Genomic DNA, 16,708 nt, shown 5'->3' on the forward strand with positions numbered 1-16,708 from the left:
GTTTTTTATTCACCAGTCCTGCTCTTGCTCCTCTCTGGAGGACTGATGGCAGAGGGGAACTCGTTTGCTGCTCCGTTACCGTTGACGATAGCACTTCCGTTTCTCTCTCTCCAGCTCTCCCCGCTGCCATTACTCAGCACCTCCCCACCACCCGCACAAGAAAGAGGAGGACCCTAAAACACACAGATACACAAATGCTCAAGTAAACTAGAGTATTAGCAAATTCCTGTGTGTGTATGCATGTTTATAGTAATCAATAGAGCTGCAACTACCAATTAGTTACCAAAAAGCTCCTTGTTTGAATCGCACAAGGCAAAATAGAACAGTCTACCAAGGTTGCTATGTCACATCATCAGAGAGGAGCTGGCGCACAAAATTTGAGAAAATACTGTTGGTGTGAACAATAAGCTGGCAAGCAAAATGTTGATGGGAATGGTAAATTATGTAGTGGGCACAACAATTTGCTCGCAATTAAATGCAGTCCTGCAACATAAAAACTGTTCTCAATTCACCAAAAGCAGGTTCATTTCACACGCTGCATTCAAATTATACCCTCCTAAACAGATAGACAGCTAAAAAATTGCGTACCCTACATGCTACTATATATTTTACTGGCCTTTTAAAACAACGTGTAGTGGTTCATCTGCCAGCGGTTCTCTTGAACATTTATCGGGGGCAGATGTGTGTGGATGAGTTGAAGGATCTGGCAGTTCAAAATTTGGCAGAATGTAGGCTGCATCAGTTGTATTCGAAAGAGGATCCTTCTGACTGGATCAGCTTCGGATGATGTAAGAGTTTAGAAATGCAGTTTACATGGACTGCAGCCTAGCATTTAGAATTAAAGTTGTTTCTTACTTCTATGAAAGTAATTTGCTCTTTTATGGTGCAGTGAAACGAGAAGCCATTTCGCCCCCTACACCTCTTGTAGTGTATGCATCAGAATGCATGCATGCTTCATATGAACATTACAGAGCACTATCTTACCTGGCGTCACTTTATGATTACACCAGCATCTTTGTGACTGGAAGAATCAAAAATATTCTACATGCTGTTCAGTTTAATATGAAAACAGCCACCAGAGAAATAAAAGAATATACCAAATTTTTTATTTATGTTAGCTAACCGACATCACACTTTAGTGTTTGGCAGGTATACTGATCAACACAATCACCAAACATAACCCTGCAAATGGTCCACACAGTTCAGACGTAATCCTAGTTTAATGAAGTAGTACGATCATTTTTTATTCATAAAAGGTCACACAGTCTCTACATCATTTACATCCAGCTTATTTCTTTCTTGAATTCATTAGTTGCTGACTTTCAGTGACAAAGCTTTCACCGGTGCACTGGGAAAGTGTAATCCACGACACACTAGGATAAAAATCAAAGCCAAAAGAAAAGCCTCTTTTATATGTAACTTATCATTTTATTTATGCTTTTGAATTAATGCAATACTGCTGATGATGCTTCAGAGGTGATAACTGAGAAATTGTGAAAGAGCCATTTTAAATGGCTTAATAAACAATTTAAAATTTTTAGTGTTTGTCATTTAGAGCAATATCTAATAAACACGTGTGTAACTTTCACAACCAGAAACAAAAAAAGTCACCTACCAAAAGACAATGACGTCCTCAGTGTTATTCATGTGATTTCTATTAAAGAATTTCAGTTAATCCTAAAAATCATTGTCAATTATGTCACAGAGCAACAGCTTTACTAGACTGTGTTTGTGTTTCACTGTTTATCAGCTGTAGCTCAAAACGCTTCAACGTCTCTGTGCGAACCACTGCCAGTTTCAACCATTTTCAGTACATACCTAAAATATACAATTTATGTTTTGAAAAATTACATTTAAGTATTTATTTACCAGATGTCTATATATATAGCAATTTAAAATGGTAGGTGAGTGTAGTGTGAGGAGTTGTATAAAACACTACTATAGCAGTGTTTGTGTCTGAAAGAGTCTGTGCTGTTAAAAAATAAATAAATAAATAAATAAATCAGGGAACAAACAAAAACGATTATTTAATTTTTTTTGCAATCACTTTCACACTGACATGGACACTGCAAAGGTCACGAGTCAAACAGACAAATCAGTTTTTTCCTTTTCAGAAACAATGTTGTTCGCTACTAATCAAATTACAGTGCAGCTCTAGTACTCAGGTTGTTGGACTGTTTACTACAATTTCATACTAAACTGGGTTTGTCACTCAAACAATATATTTTAAATTACATTTACTCTGTTACAGAATTAACTGCCGTCAACTAATTTGTTCAATTATCTAATCTTAGAAGCATTTCGCTGCTGTCGGAATACAACCTCATATCTCCAAAATGGTAACTTTACAGGAAAAGGAAAAAACATACTTTAATTTTAGTGCAAGTCAATGGAACCAGACGTTTTTCCAAGTCATTTAGAGTCAGTCCTTTGGGTTCAGTCATCATGAAATTTACACACGATTTAAAGATACAGGCATTTTCAAATTATGTCAAAAAAATTTTAAAATGACAAAATAGAGATACAAGGTTTTGTTCTGACAGCAGCGATGTGTAGAAATCAGGGGGGTTTCCATGCTCCATCGTCAGACCTGTGTAGATGCTCATGTGAGCCTGTGTGCTTAAATACCTCGTACGTAGTTCTGACCGCAGGTTTATAAGCTGCATGACTGGCTCTGCGTAGCTGCTTGATGCTCTCTGCAGGCATAGACTTGGAGAAGCCCAGTCCACTCCAGGTGTTGGTGGGGGTCCGCACCTCCGTCACCACTGGCTTTTTCAGCATGGCTGAGACAGACACAATAGCACCGCATATGTTTTCTCAGCACTAAGCCGTCTCTAACTCATGAGGAATTTGATAACTAGAGAGAACAGTTCATGTTTTAGGGGGAACTCTGTGAACTCTGAAAACTGTGCAGCAAAAGGGTTCATTTGGAACTGTAAAACACTGCTTTAAAACATACCGGGCAGTCTGTAAATAATTAGAGGATTTTTGCTGGTTTTACCATGTACTCCAGTACACTGGATTTGAAATGAAACAATGACTATAAAACAATCACTGTAAGGATAAAGTGCAGAATATCAGCTGTAATTTGAGTGTATGTAAGAATCACAACCTGATCAGTTTATTATTTTAAATCCTTTAAACGTGTTCATTTTAAAATCTGAACTTCAAATAAAATCGGACTCACTTTCATTTGTGGTCCTAGATCAGACACACGTCCAATCTGTAGCCATGCTTGAGAATGATCACACTGGAATGCATGTGTTCCCACTGACCAAGCACCATCATTCAGAGTTAATGTGGCAGCACTGTCTAAGCTGGTGCCAGTAAACACTGCAAAAGCATTATACCTGACTTTTTTCCCTCCTTTTTCTTACTCTTAATAATGAGAGCAGCTGAGAGATGAAAGCAAAATTATCTCTGTGATAAAAGCTTGTTCTGCTTGCTAATTCCGACCAAAAAAATAGTATTGGGCAATGAGGCTTGTAATATGAACATAGCCTAAATGTGTGAAGAAATCAGCACTAACCTTTAGTAGCGAGTAGCTTCTTCTGCTCATAGTCGTAGGCCTGAAGAAAAAAATAAATAAATAAAAAAAAATTAAATAAATAAAAATCAGAGAATCAGGTTAGAGGAGACAACTGCTTGTTTCTGTGTGTATTAGGAGGTCTACTAACTGAACCGAGCCAGACGGGGTCTGACAATATATTTCAGATTGTCATTTTAGTCTATAGCATTCAAAATAGAAAGTTGTTTGTTCTCTCAATGTGTTGTTTTTGTTGCATTTGTATTGTCAAACACATTTTTAATGGGGTGAGGGGGTTCTTACTTACTCTGCAAGGTACAAGCAAGAACTCCACACAAATATACTGATAACTAGTAGTGAACAGTATGACCAAAATTACATTATGGTATAATTAAGGTATTTGATGGCCTCAATATATATAAATTGAACTATTCTGAATACTTAAGTAAAGCTTTTTGGTAAGAAGGTTAACAATGATGTATTGTTATGTGATGTCACTTCACATTTAATAAGAAATATATATATAACAACTAAAGTAAATCTAAAATATTTTTAGGAAAATATATATGCAGACGGATATAGATGGATGTCAATACTGCTTTCTGACCCTAATGAGATAAAGCATGTAAGCACACAGCGGCTTCTCTGACCCTGGCAAAAAGTTGCTAAATAATGCTTTGCGTCTGGTGCGAGCAGAAAGCTGGCTAGTCTCCATGGCAGGCTAAAGGCTAATGACAAGAGAGATTTTCCTTCCACTCTTTCCCCCTCTTAACTCATTACATTCTGATGTCTGCTCCTTCAACAACAAACTGGACTAACTTACCTTGCAAAACACGACATGGGAGGCGAGGGAATTAGCTTGGTTTTTACGCTGTAAATATTGTGTTATTTCAGCTTATTTGCTGCATAATAGTATAACAATGACAAACTTTAAGAAGAATTTCAACTAGTATGCTGGAGGAATCAGTATATCGCCCACTACTACTGATAATAAATACTTATTAGTATCTTAGTGTACTACAGATATGGGTTGGTGACATGCTGAAAAAAAAAAAAAAAAAAACATTTACATGATACGATCACAATACGTATCAAGTAGTCCCACAAGATTTATATTCAATGACCCACACATTGTACTGCACTAAATCCAGTAAAACAGGATTAATTCTGCTCTCTTTGTAATGAAGCATGCAGTTGGTCAGTGTTCTTAGATACTGACAGTATCCACAATATGCTCACAAAAACATTTTATCACAATAACACAACCTATCACAATGTTCAGAAAATATTGTCATATTGCCCATCTCTAATTATAATGTGTAAATGTCAGTTTATTCCAGCATCACATTTTATGTCCATCAACTCTCTTAGTAAAAAAGCAAAGCTCTGTAAAACTAAAAGCTTGTAATCCATCTCTGTTGGTGCACAAAAGCGGGTTCAGGTTATTTTCAGTGTTCATGGCTCTACTGTGAGTCGAGTTCAGGCTTCAATTTCATGCCCATGCAGAACTCTATTTTTATTTGTGAGTCTGGATGTGAAAGACTGTAAGTCAAAGAAAGGATGAAAGGTTATGTCCATACTTGTGTCTGTCTGTACCTGTATATGAGGTGCTAGCCTGTTCCTTTCTGCCGCTCTCTCACTGCCTGGGGCTCTCTTATCAGCTACAGCATCAGCTTCAGAATCAGACAGCAAGCACTCTGAACTGCGCACACACACAAACAGGCACACTTCAGTACTGGACACTTCAGCAGACCAGAAGGAGAGTAATTAACACACAGATGACCTTTCTGACCCCCATTAACATACTGGATTAATAAGAGCTTTAAAGTTAAGCATCAGTTGTATTTATTTTGCTCTCTTTCTGGCTTTCTGGCTAATTGTGGTTTCTGGCTTTAGCACATATCACTGTATTCTACTTTATGTACTTCAACCAATCTTCTGAAACAGCAGAGCACAGTAAATAATTACAGACTGACTTAAACAGCAGCTGCATTTAGTCAAACTGAGCACACCAACCCGTAGAGAGCATTTTTTCTGTATTACATTGCAATAACAGCAGTGCCTCGCTGGCTTTTAGATCTTTAATAACAAAAACATGTTGTAATTTTATATTAATTAAAAGAAATTTGGCAGAACATGTAGATACTTAACTTTCAAGCCACCCTAAGTTTGTGCTTGTAAGTAGATGAGGATATATGTTATTACGATCTGGAGAAGATAAAACTTAGCAGTTAATGTTGTCTGTCTTATTTTGCAAAAAGAAAAAAAACAAACCTTTATAATTTCTGGTTCTATTTTTGACATGAAAAAACACTTAAAAAGGTCTCAACACGAAACTATTAAAACAGAAGATAAATTGAACGCTAATATATTTAGCATTATTATTATATTGTTATTATTATTGCTTGTACTGACAATGTAAATAACCCTGTAGTTCTTTTAATGCAATTAAAAAAATATGCAATCAATTAAATGCACAGCAAAATAAGAATAATAGTGGAATAGAGCCTTAAAGGTGATTCACAGCTGTGTAAGGCTGTAAGGTTATTTTTAGAGATGCACCGATAGCACTTTTTACCTTCTGGTTCCGATCGATACCTGATCCTTCAGCACTGGCCGACACCGAGTACCGATACCGATACTAACTCTATCTAACCTAACTACCATATAAGTCCTGATATTTATACAGCTACATTTAAAAAATATTTTACAATATTTTATTTTGGTAAAATCTATGTTCTGTGTCACAAATAACACACTCAGCTTGGAAAGATGGCATTTATTTGTTAGATTATATTTATTAGATGCTTAAGAACTTTTTTTGTTTATTTACTATATATTATTAGTATTTCCTATAATATAATTAGTAATGGGAACCATGTTTAACTACTTAAGTACATGTAAAATTTCTTTATTGTGCAGAACAGTTAAAAACAGAGCTGGACAGTGTACAGATAAACCTGTGGTGTTTACACATCAGCACACAGCAGCTTCTCTGGCTTAAAAATGGAGCTGAATGTTGTTTCACATCCAAATTTCTCAAGTAATTTGTCTCGTGTGCATCTTGTTCAATCGCGCTTCACCTCTGAGGGTCAGTTCAGTAAATATCACTGTCATTCAAGCTGCATTAGTGAGTTTCAGTGTTTTTTCTGGCTTGGTGGAAGTGACGGGCAGCGAGACCCCACTGCTGAGTGATACAGCTAACCGATGGAGGCGCACCGCAGGCAGGGCTAGTGGACGCACAGGCCTGGCTAGCAGGCTGCTATGCTAAAGGCTAAATCATTACACCGGGGGTCCTTCCACTCTCTCAATAACCTTAACTCAGTCTGTATGTGACCACACAGCAGCAGAGGAGTGATTACTGAAAGAAGCGGCTCTGCCGTTCAGGTAAGTGGCTCAGTTAGCATGTTCTTAACACGAAAAACTGCCATTACAGATTCTGCTATGAGTATTTTTACTGCTGCTTGTCATTCCATACTGCTGACATGTTAAGTTTTGTCTGCTCCCGTGCACGCCCGCGTCAGGAGATGCTTCAGTATGATATAGTATCGGTATCAGTGCAACACTAGTTATTTTAACACTGTGGTATTGTTCGTGTTCACTGTAGTGGTACAGTTTGGGTTTTAAACCTACTGAAGATGGGAATTCTTGGTGTCTTGTAGCAGCTCCACAGTTTGCCGTTTCCCTGACGATGCCAACATCTGCTTTAGGTCCCTGCCATTGGCTGAATGAGATGGGCTTCTGGGCATGCCCACTTCAACAAACGTATCTGAGCCTGGGAAAGAGAATGAAAAGCCATTTTAATTAGTCATAATCATTGAAGACATCTACAGTAATCAATCAAATCTTCTCTCACTGCTCTATTTCTCTTCTTTCACCTCCTGCCTTCTGCTTGCCTTACAGATTTACACCACTTAAAGAAGGTACAATGAACTGTGTCATGAACAATGGGCTAGTATTAAAAGTACTGCTAGGTTGAGAGTGGCCCACCACAAAAAATATCCAACCTAGAGCACCTTTGTGGTCGTAAACCAACCATTCGTGAAGTCCACAGGATGATTAACAGAAACTGCATATCAGCAGATGAGCTACGGTCTAACAGCAAGGTGGAGCTACAAGGCAGAGGGTTTGAGTACATATGTGAGTGAATGAGTATGTGCGAGTATATGACTGTGAATATGTGAATTAGAATGTGTGATTTGTACCTTCATCTGAGCGGGATTTGCTGGAGAGAGCTTCTGATTGGTTGTGTCCGTTAACTTCCTGGACCGGGTCACAGTGGGTGGAGCCAAGCATAGATTCAGTAAGAGAAACTGATGAAATCCCTCTGTACACAGACCCTGGGATCTGCAACACACCCACACACACAAATTATTATCACATAAATATTATTCAGTTTCCAGTCAGCAAAAAAGAACAAGCTCTTTACTTTTCGGTGTCAGAAAAAAAAACAGAAAACTAAATATATCATATTCTTAATCCACTGTTTGCCTTCATTAGTTTCCATTCATTTAGGGACTCGCTTTCAGTTCTGCAGGGATATTTTTCCACACCTCCAAAGTTCAGGTTTAAAAGTTCTCACAATCCAAGTAATCCCAGATCTGAAGCGGCTTGATTTTCTCCTCTCTCTCAAAGATGAAAGCTTTAAGGGCTGTTTATCTGATGGGGGCAGTTTTGATGTCTATCAGGTCTTCCAGGTGGTTGTTAGGAGTCCCATTTACTCTGCTCTCAGTTTTAGAAACTTTCTCCTTCTTTATGCAAATGGATTATTTCATATCTAATCTACTCACAAATATCACCGACAAAACGAATAACTTGGGCTTCATGGCTGTTTTGACTGGAAATTAAAAGAGTAGGACGTTCTGCTTGTTTCACAACAAATACAATAATAAACCTACTGATCTATCTATTGCTCCATCCACAAATGTGTTCCTTTGCAACTGTTGCCAGGTTGGACCGAATACTAGCAAAAATATCCTTTCAGCTAATGAGAAACTTCAGAGTTGCTACATAATGTTGAGTTTCCAGGCCAAGATAAAAAGAATGCATTTGTTGGAGGAGCATGAATAGGTCAGAAGCAATTCTAGACAGACACGTACGTGTGTTTTAAGCTGCTCTGTGGTCACTGGTTTGTGTATAGGTGCGAGTCCTGGCGGAGGGGAGGGTGTGTGTGTATGAACGTGTGTAGGCGAATGTGTGTGATTGTGTGTAGAACTGTGACTGTAACTGTGGACTCCAGACAGCAGCAGACTACTGAGAGATCCCTGAGAGACAGACTGCAGCATCAGAACAGAGGAGAACCCTGAGAGAGAGACAGAGAGAGAGAGAGAGAGAGAGAGAGAGAGAGAGAGAGAGAGAGAGAGAGAGAGAGAAACAAACGGGAGAAAATGAGATTAATGTCAGCCTGTCTATAATAAAATTTAAACAGAGATCACACATACAATGGTATCTCCACCAGAGGGAGCACTGCAGGCAGACAGCATTGTTTATGTGCAGTGCAGAATGTTGCCAGATTACCAGTCAAGTTGCATTTTCGCTTCCAAAGTCCAAACAGCATTTCCAACTATTTTAATGAATGAATGAATGAATGACTTTTTTTTCCATACACAACACACCAAGAGAGCCAGTCAGGAAAGTGCTGGCACAAATACAAGTGCAGTGATGGTCTTATAAATTAAAATAATCTTAAAGGGGCAGTCTGGCCAAAATGACCAATAGAATCACTGCTACATCTGTTGTAAACATGCTTACTCGACTTCTACAGTGGTGCTGCAATAGTCTAAATTTTTCTGATTTAACAAATAGTTATGTTATGTTGATGTATCTTAACAGTGGGACAAACTTTTGGATTTTTGTTTGAAGTTTTTTTGATAGCCTTGGCAGGTGAAAAAAAAAGGATACAAAATTGTGACAAATAACATGACATAAAATTACAAATATAAAATGTGAGTTTTAAGCCAGAATGTCTCTTTAACAATACATTACTGTTGGAGAACTGCGTTTAGTCCTTTGTGAGACTTTAACTATCATATAAGAGAAATTGTATTTTTCTAGTACTTATTTTCCAGTCTTTGTTCACTGAATGGACAGAAGTATCTGAAAAGTTTCTGCATCTGGACTAGGTCTAGGTCCTAATTCTTGTTGAGATAGAGGGGTAGGGTGAAGTGTTAGGGCTACGTGACCCTCCAAACAGAGGTTTTTCAGAGGCACACCCCAAACAGAGTGTTATGAGAAATCAACACACAAAGCAATAAAGTAAACACATTACATACGTATCACAAACAGGTTCATCAAACGTTAACAGAACCCAAAGTCACTAAAGTTATACACGCTAAATAGCAAGTGGCGTAGCTAGGCTAACTACAACAAAACTTGTCTGTAGTCTATCCTACACACCAGAAATCAATCGAGCAGCACTCCCAGGCGTTGAAGACGCTTTGTTTTCTAACATTTCTCCGATTCACTGCAGACAAACGCAAAAGGATGCCTACTGGCATATTGGAAATGTCCAGCAAAACTCATCCTGTCTGTTTATGTAAAAGCCATCAATGACTACTGATGACATGTCAGGTTTTTGAGGGGTTGTTTAATTTTCGTAATAATCTTCACATGATTCCTGTTCATCTGCATTACAGTGCCATCCATTGTCTATGTGCTTCATTAAGCAAGTCTGGAAAAAAGTTTGCTAAATGAACAAATGTACACGAGTCTTATTCTTACCTGCAGTGTTGTCTGCTGTACTAAGAGCACTGGTCCAGAGGGAAGGGCTGTTTAATGGTGTGAGAGTATGTGTGTGTATAGGTGTGTTTGAGTGTGTGTGATTGCTGTTCTGTAGCGTGCTGGTAGCTCCGTTAGGTAAGTTAAGGGCTGAACTGTGTCCAGAAAGAACTGGGTTTGGGCTGGAGGAGCCATTATGAGTGGAAATGCCTGAGGAACCCAAAAGACCTGAAGAAAAGGAGACAGAAACATAAGGAGTTGAATAAACTACACTTTTGGTCCTTCAAAGGTTCTTTAGTAAATAAAGTGGTTCTACGCTCAAAGAACCCTTTGCATGATTAAACGGTTCTTTGCATCATGAAAGATTACTTCAGACTGATAGAGAATGTGCTGTAGATGGTTCTATATAAACCCTTTTTGAAAATGGTTCTATATAGCACCCAGAAATGTTCTTCTATTGTTACAATGTCAAGCTTATAAGCTTATAAGAATGACCCTCTTCCGTGCCATATAGAACACTCTTCAAAAAGGTTCCACATAGAACCATCTATAGCACATTCATGCACATTTTCCACTAATCTGCAGAACCCTTTCATGATGCAAAGAACTGTTTAATCATGCAAAGGACTCTCTGAGTGTTCACGGTTCTATACAGAACCATGTTCTTCACTAAAGAACCCTTGAAGAACCATCTTTTAAGAGCAGAGCTACATAATACACATCAGTCTTTCAAGTTCAATGTTTACTAGATCTTTAAAAACCTGTAGATTACAGTTTAAGGTACTTTACTGTTTCACAGTACTCATACATTGTATTTATTTACTTATTGCTACATGTCCAATAAAACCAATTCTGATTCTAGATACAGTGTGTACACCTTACTGAGAAAACGAAATAAATTTGCAAACATTTGCAATTTGAGAGTACAGACATAAACAGCACTGAATATGTTTGTAATAATGTGGATCATGAGAAGCAAAAAATGCAATTGTTTTCTAAAACTGAACTTTTGAAGTGTGGAAAAATATACCGGCATATTTCTTTGAGAAACCAAAAGCAAAGACCTAAATAAATGGAAGCTGCAATAAAAGCGGATAAAAATTTGATAGAAAGTTTTCTGCTGTAAAGAATAAAAGCTGTTACAAAGGTAAAGAGTAGACACACCAAATACTGACACATTTCATATTACATTTATTTGTTTAGGTTTCTGTGTACTTTTCTGTTAAATACGTGTTCTGATTATTTTCCTGATGCTGAAGAATTAATATCTTGTACATTTGCATGATTAAAAGGTTCTTTGCATCATAAAAGTGTTCTTCAGACTGACTGAGAATGTTGTTGTAGATGGTCCTATCTAGAACATTTATGAAAATGGTTCTTTTTTGCACCCAAAAGGGTTCTTCTGTTACAGTGTCAAGCTTTTAACAATAGAAGAATCCTTCTGGGTGCTATACAGAACCCTTTTCAAAAAGGATCTATATAGAACCACCTACAGCACATTCATGCACATTTTCCATCAATCTGCATCTGTCATGATAAAAGAACTCTGTAATCACGCAAATGCTTCTTTGAGTGTTCATGGTTCTATACAGAACCAGAAAGGGATAGGTGGAGGTGGAGTAGGGGAAAGAGAGAGAGAGAGCGAGAGAGAGAGAGAGAAAGAGAGAGCGAGAGCGAGAGAGCGAGCGAGCGAGCGAGAGAGAGAGAGAGAGAGAGAGAGAGAGAGAGAGAGAGAGAGAGAGAGAGAAAAATGACCAAGGAGAGAAAATGGTCCAACAAATTATTTCAGCATTCATGATACAGCCTAGCATATCGCTGCTTTTGGAACACAACCTCATCTCCATTTTTGTCGTTTTTCAGTTTTTGACATCATTTGAAAATGTCTATTGTTCTTTACATTGTGTGTACATTTCATGATGAATGGTCCAAAAGAAACAGCCCAACTTGGAAAAATGTCTGGTTCCACTGACTTGCACGAAAAAGTAAAGTATGTTTTTTCCTTCTCCTGTCAAGTTACCATTTTGGAGATACAAGGTTTTTATCTGACAACAGTGATATGCAACTTCACTCATGATGTCAACGTAAATTGCATATGGCATGAAAATATGCTCTAAAAAATGCTGCTTGACATAAAGAATCCCAATGCACTCAGGAATAAATGGCAATACAAAATGGCTCAGCCCTCAAAGAAACAGTACCTTCTTATTTAGGTAAGGCCCTGTTCATACCTGGAATTAACATCAGTCTTGAGTGATCTAACCTTAAGTGGACATTTGATAGGTCTTGAATGTGTCTCCAGTGAGCACTTATGATCAGATTTTGTGACTGCAGGAAAGGTACGGTGTGCATTTACTACACAAGCCTCTCACTGCATTTATTTTCAAACAAAAATGGCCACCGAGTCCTTCATTGCTGTCAGGACGCATCAGGATGCTTTCGTACTACAAAGATTATGTGGACATGGGTGTCCTTGAGCACCTCCCAAGTTGGCTCAAGCTATCAGACCACAATGCATCTCCAAGGCCCTGTTTACAACTGGCATTATTTTACATCTTGGGGGATTCAATCATAAGTATGTATCCGGAAATGCCACATGTAAACGGCTATACATCTCGCTGTCCACTTGTGATTTGATCACTTAAGATGGAGGTTAACGACCAAGTGGTAACAGGGCCCTTTCACACCTGTACTTCGCGCTGCGCACTTATAATCAGATCACCCAAGAAGCATGTTAATGCCAGACATGAGTCTAACTAACAGAATTTTCTAAATCTGTAACTCTAAACTACTTTTTTTGATGATGTCTAGTGAAAAAAAATACTATAATAAAACTGAGCTGCCTACTTGGGGTCACACAGTGTTTCATGCTATTCTTAATGTAAAGACTTCTAAAGTCCTGTCGGGTTCCAAAATAACCCACGGTTAAAAAGAACATTTCGGACAAATGGTTTTGACATCTGTACCACATTCAGAAAAAAAAAAACCTTGGAGTGCAGCGTAAGCCAAGGCTTTTCTGTGGGGAACCCTGAGATTTATGCCATAGTATAGAGAGACCTGGGGAGAGAAAAACATCTAAGATACTGAGAATCTCAAATGTACTCCACTGGTGCTAGTAAATACATAAACCAGCATGGGGCAACTGTCCACAGCCCATTTTTCTTTAGCCAGGAGATATACTTGGAATCTACAAATCACTACGTAAAAAAGGAGAGTTTAAAAGGAGAATCGCACACAGATTGACTGTTCTAAACCTGACCATAATTTTAGAGCTGTTGCAATTACTCAATGAAAATTGATAATTTGATTTAAAAATTAATGGTTTACAATTTTGTTATTGATGGATTGGATATGTGATTAGTTGGAAATATAAATGATAATCAGGGTATCTGCAGGTCATTATAAAGAGCAGCATTTAGCAGATTCTCACAAGATCAAGCTATAAGCACTCCAGGCACCTTTGTGGACACCACTTAAAGAGGAAAATTGTACCAGCAGGATCTCACTAATGCAGGTCTGTAGTATGTTTGTACTTACAAATTGCTTGTATATGAAAGTAAAGTTTTAGAAAGTTAAACTATATATATGAAAAACACAGAGAAACACTACATTGCATACACCACCTTGTATCTACACTCACTGTCTAATTTATCAGCTCCACTGACCACATACGAGCACTTTGTAGTTCCACAATTACAGACTGTAGTCCATCTGTTTCTCTGCATACTTCGTTAGCCCCCTTACACCTTGTTCTTCAATGGTCAGGACCTCCCCAGGACCACCAGAGCAGGGCAGGTATTATTTGGGTGGTGGATCATTCTCAACACCACAGTGACACTGACATGGTGGTGGTGTGTTAGTTAGTTGCTGGAGTTTTTTTAAACACCCCAGTGTCGCTGCTGGAGTCAGAACCAAAAATATCCAGCCAACAGCGTCCTGTGACCACTGATAAAGGACTAGAGGATGACCAGCACAAACTGTGCAGCAACTGATGAGCTGTTGTCTCTGACATTCTGGTGTATGAGTGGACACAGTGTTTACCAACTCCAGCAGCACTGCTGTGCCCATGGATACAAGGCGGTGTACTTAATGAAATGTTCACACAGCAAAACATAAAACTGAAGCCATTGGAAATTCTCTGCATAATTTCATTTAATTTATTGTTCCCATAAATCCATTTTTATTCACTGGTTTAAAAAAGATTACTAATATAATCGACAGTGACAGCCCTACTTATGTACATAGAAATAAACTAGCTCTACTGTTATTTGTGCCAGGCACATGAACAAGCAACTATTCAGTGTATAAAGGATTTTTTACCAATACCTATTAAACACACACACGTACACACACACACACACACACACACACACACACACAGAAAGCAGAAGCTAAATTTGGATTTGTTGGCAGCGCAAGCTGTAATCAGCTGACACAGACAGTAGTAATTACAACCCACTGAGATATGGAGCAACACAGAACATTCAGCAGCAACTCTGCTAATGTTACATCCTGAGTATTTGAAGGCTGCTGATGCACAAAGGCTTTGAGTGGGCCTGCTAACACTAATGATACGCTGTGATTAGCTCTGAAGGAGTCTGCTAATGATACTGACTGGGTTTGAATGAGTGTTCCACCGCTAACACTCACAATACAGAGTAAGTTTTGGAGTCTGATGTTGGGGATAATGGCACACAATAGATTCAGTTTGCTAATTCCAATGTTCAAGAACACAAGTACCAAAAACGAGTTAAAAAACCTGGAAAATCCTTTCTCAAATATGCAGGATACACTGTTTGGTGACTTGCCAACAGGAATTAACTGAAAGTGCCATTGATATACATTTTCACTCATACAAAGCAGGCCTAAAGCAGGTCTAACTTCATGTGCGGCTAACAAAGTGTTACAAAACTATATTACCTAGGGTGCTTAGCCCCAGTCCAGCTGAGGCCAAGATATCCAGTCCCACGGGGCTGAGGAGCGGGGAAGAGGAGCTGTGGCCATTAACCGGGACACTGCTGGTACCAGGAGTAAAAGGAGCTCCAGAAGAAACGGGACAAACAGGGGTACTGATGGAAACAGGAGTACCAGGAGAGGCTCCACAGCCACTTTCCAAAGCCAGCAGCAGCCTGCGAGCCTCATACATGTTTTCAGCATTCCTCTCAACACTCTTCACAATCACAGACTGAGAGGGAGAAAAAAGAGGAAAATAGTGAGAAAACCAATTTTGATGCATAGATACTAAATCTGTACGAAACTAATCTGTATGAACTTAGTGTCAGGGAACAAGGCCTGGGTGATGTATTGAATATTTACAACAATTTTTTAACATTAGGCAACATCGCAGTGGTCTTAATGCGCTTTTTATTTAGCCTTCTGATAAGTAATACATATCTGGACTGAACAGAACCCAGGAAGCATGCAATGCTACATACTACAGTTCAAAAGTCTGGACTGTTTTTAATACAATAAAACCAATACAGTTGCAGGTACACATATAAAATGGTTCTAACGTGATAGTCCTGTATAACTTCATCAGTTTCAAACAATTTGCAGGAAAATAGTAATGTTTCAGTGTTTCAGAATGTTGAAGAGTTGGGGGTGATTGCTATGCATTTCACAGCTGTGGATGAAAGCTGCACATCTACAATGAAGTAATAATAACAAGAACATCTAGAAAACTGCTGAAAAACTGACAGAAGCTGTCCCTTGCCCCCACATTAGCTATATAGCTCTACGGACTGACCATTAACGTTACAGTTCTGACACAACCTGATCTGATGCAATGGCAACAAAACAATCTCACAGGGGAAAGTCAAAAGCACTTATTTTGTATGTATTCATGAATGTGTTAAAAGTCAGCTTGGCTGGGGTTTGTTAAAAGGGGAAAAAATGTACAAAAATAAATCGAAGGCAATTGGGCACTTCAGCCACAGCCTCTGCACTATTAGTAGCCAAAACATAAAATGTTGTGGCCAGGGGACTGGGCAACAGGCCCTGTCCACCCCTGAGAAATACACTTTGGTTCTGTTTTCAAGCCTCTTTGTAGACAACGCATCAATATCAAGACATATGCCCGTTTTCATCAAAAGGGCAAGACATGCAGACATACAGTACAGTCGTAGGCACCTAAGCACGTTGTTCAGAATGGTTCATCTTGGCAAGAAGTGTGTTTTGCCAGTAAAATCACCATTTATCATTCGTTTAGATGCAAAAAAAAACAAATACGGTAAAAAGTAGCATTTTTTTATTTTATTTTAAAGAAGTAGTTGATACCTTGTGAGCTAGTTAGAAGAACAAAGTTTGGTTCCAGATTTCTCCTGGATGCCCCCAGGCGTTTGTTCAAACAGCACACCTGACTTAATATAATGAAGGCCTGACTATCTAAACCACATTTTGGAAGATGACAATAAATAATACTGGACTTCTTTGAGGAGAGGTTTGAAAATGGTTAAGTGAACACGACAT

At 38.5% G+C, this 16,708-nt stretch overlaps 1 protein-coding gene across 1 annotated transcript in view; it reads right to left on the reverse strand.

Annotated features, from left to right (window-relative positions):
• The window catches only part of bicc1a (BicC family RNA binding protein 1a), a 72,248-nt gene that overhangs the window by 4,198 nt on the left and 51,342 nt on the right, over positions 1 to 16,708 (reverse strand). Inside the window, exons 10-18 of the mRNA XM_036593797.1 lie at positions 15,161 to 15,425; positions 10,247 to 10,471; positions 8,626 to 8,828; positions 7,732 to 7,873; positions 7,160 to 7,301; positions 5,123 to 5,228; positions 3,530 to 3,569; positions 2,629 to 2,783; positions 14 to 173 (exon numbers count right to left, since the gene is read on the reverse strand). Coding sequence (XP_036449690.1) covers positions 14 to 173; positions 2,629 to 2,783; positions 3,530 to 3,569; positions 5,123 to 5,228; positions 7,160 to 7,301; positions 7,732 to 7,873; positions 8,626 to 8,828; positions 10,247 to 10,471; positions 15,161 to 15,425 — 1,438 coding nt within the window. The remainder of the gene's footprint in view (positions 1 to 13; positions 174 to 2,628; positions 2,784 to 3,529; positions 3,570 to 5,122; positions 5,229 to 7,159; positions 7,302 to 7,731; positions 7,874 to 8,625; positions 8,829 to 10,246; positions 10,472 to 15,160; positions 15,426 to 16,708) is intronic.

The sequence above is a fragment of the Colossoma macropomum genome, unplaced genomic scaffold (genome assembly GCF_904425465.1).
Source record: "Colossoma macropomum unplaced genomic scaffold, Colossoma_macropomum, whole genome shotgun sequence".
NCBI lineage: Eukaryota > Metazoa > Chordata > Actinopteri > Characiformes > Serrasalmidae > Colossoma > Colossoma macropomum.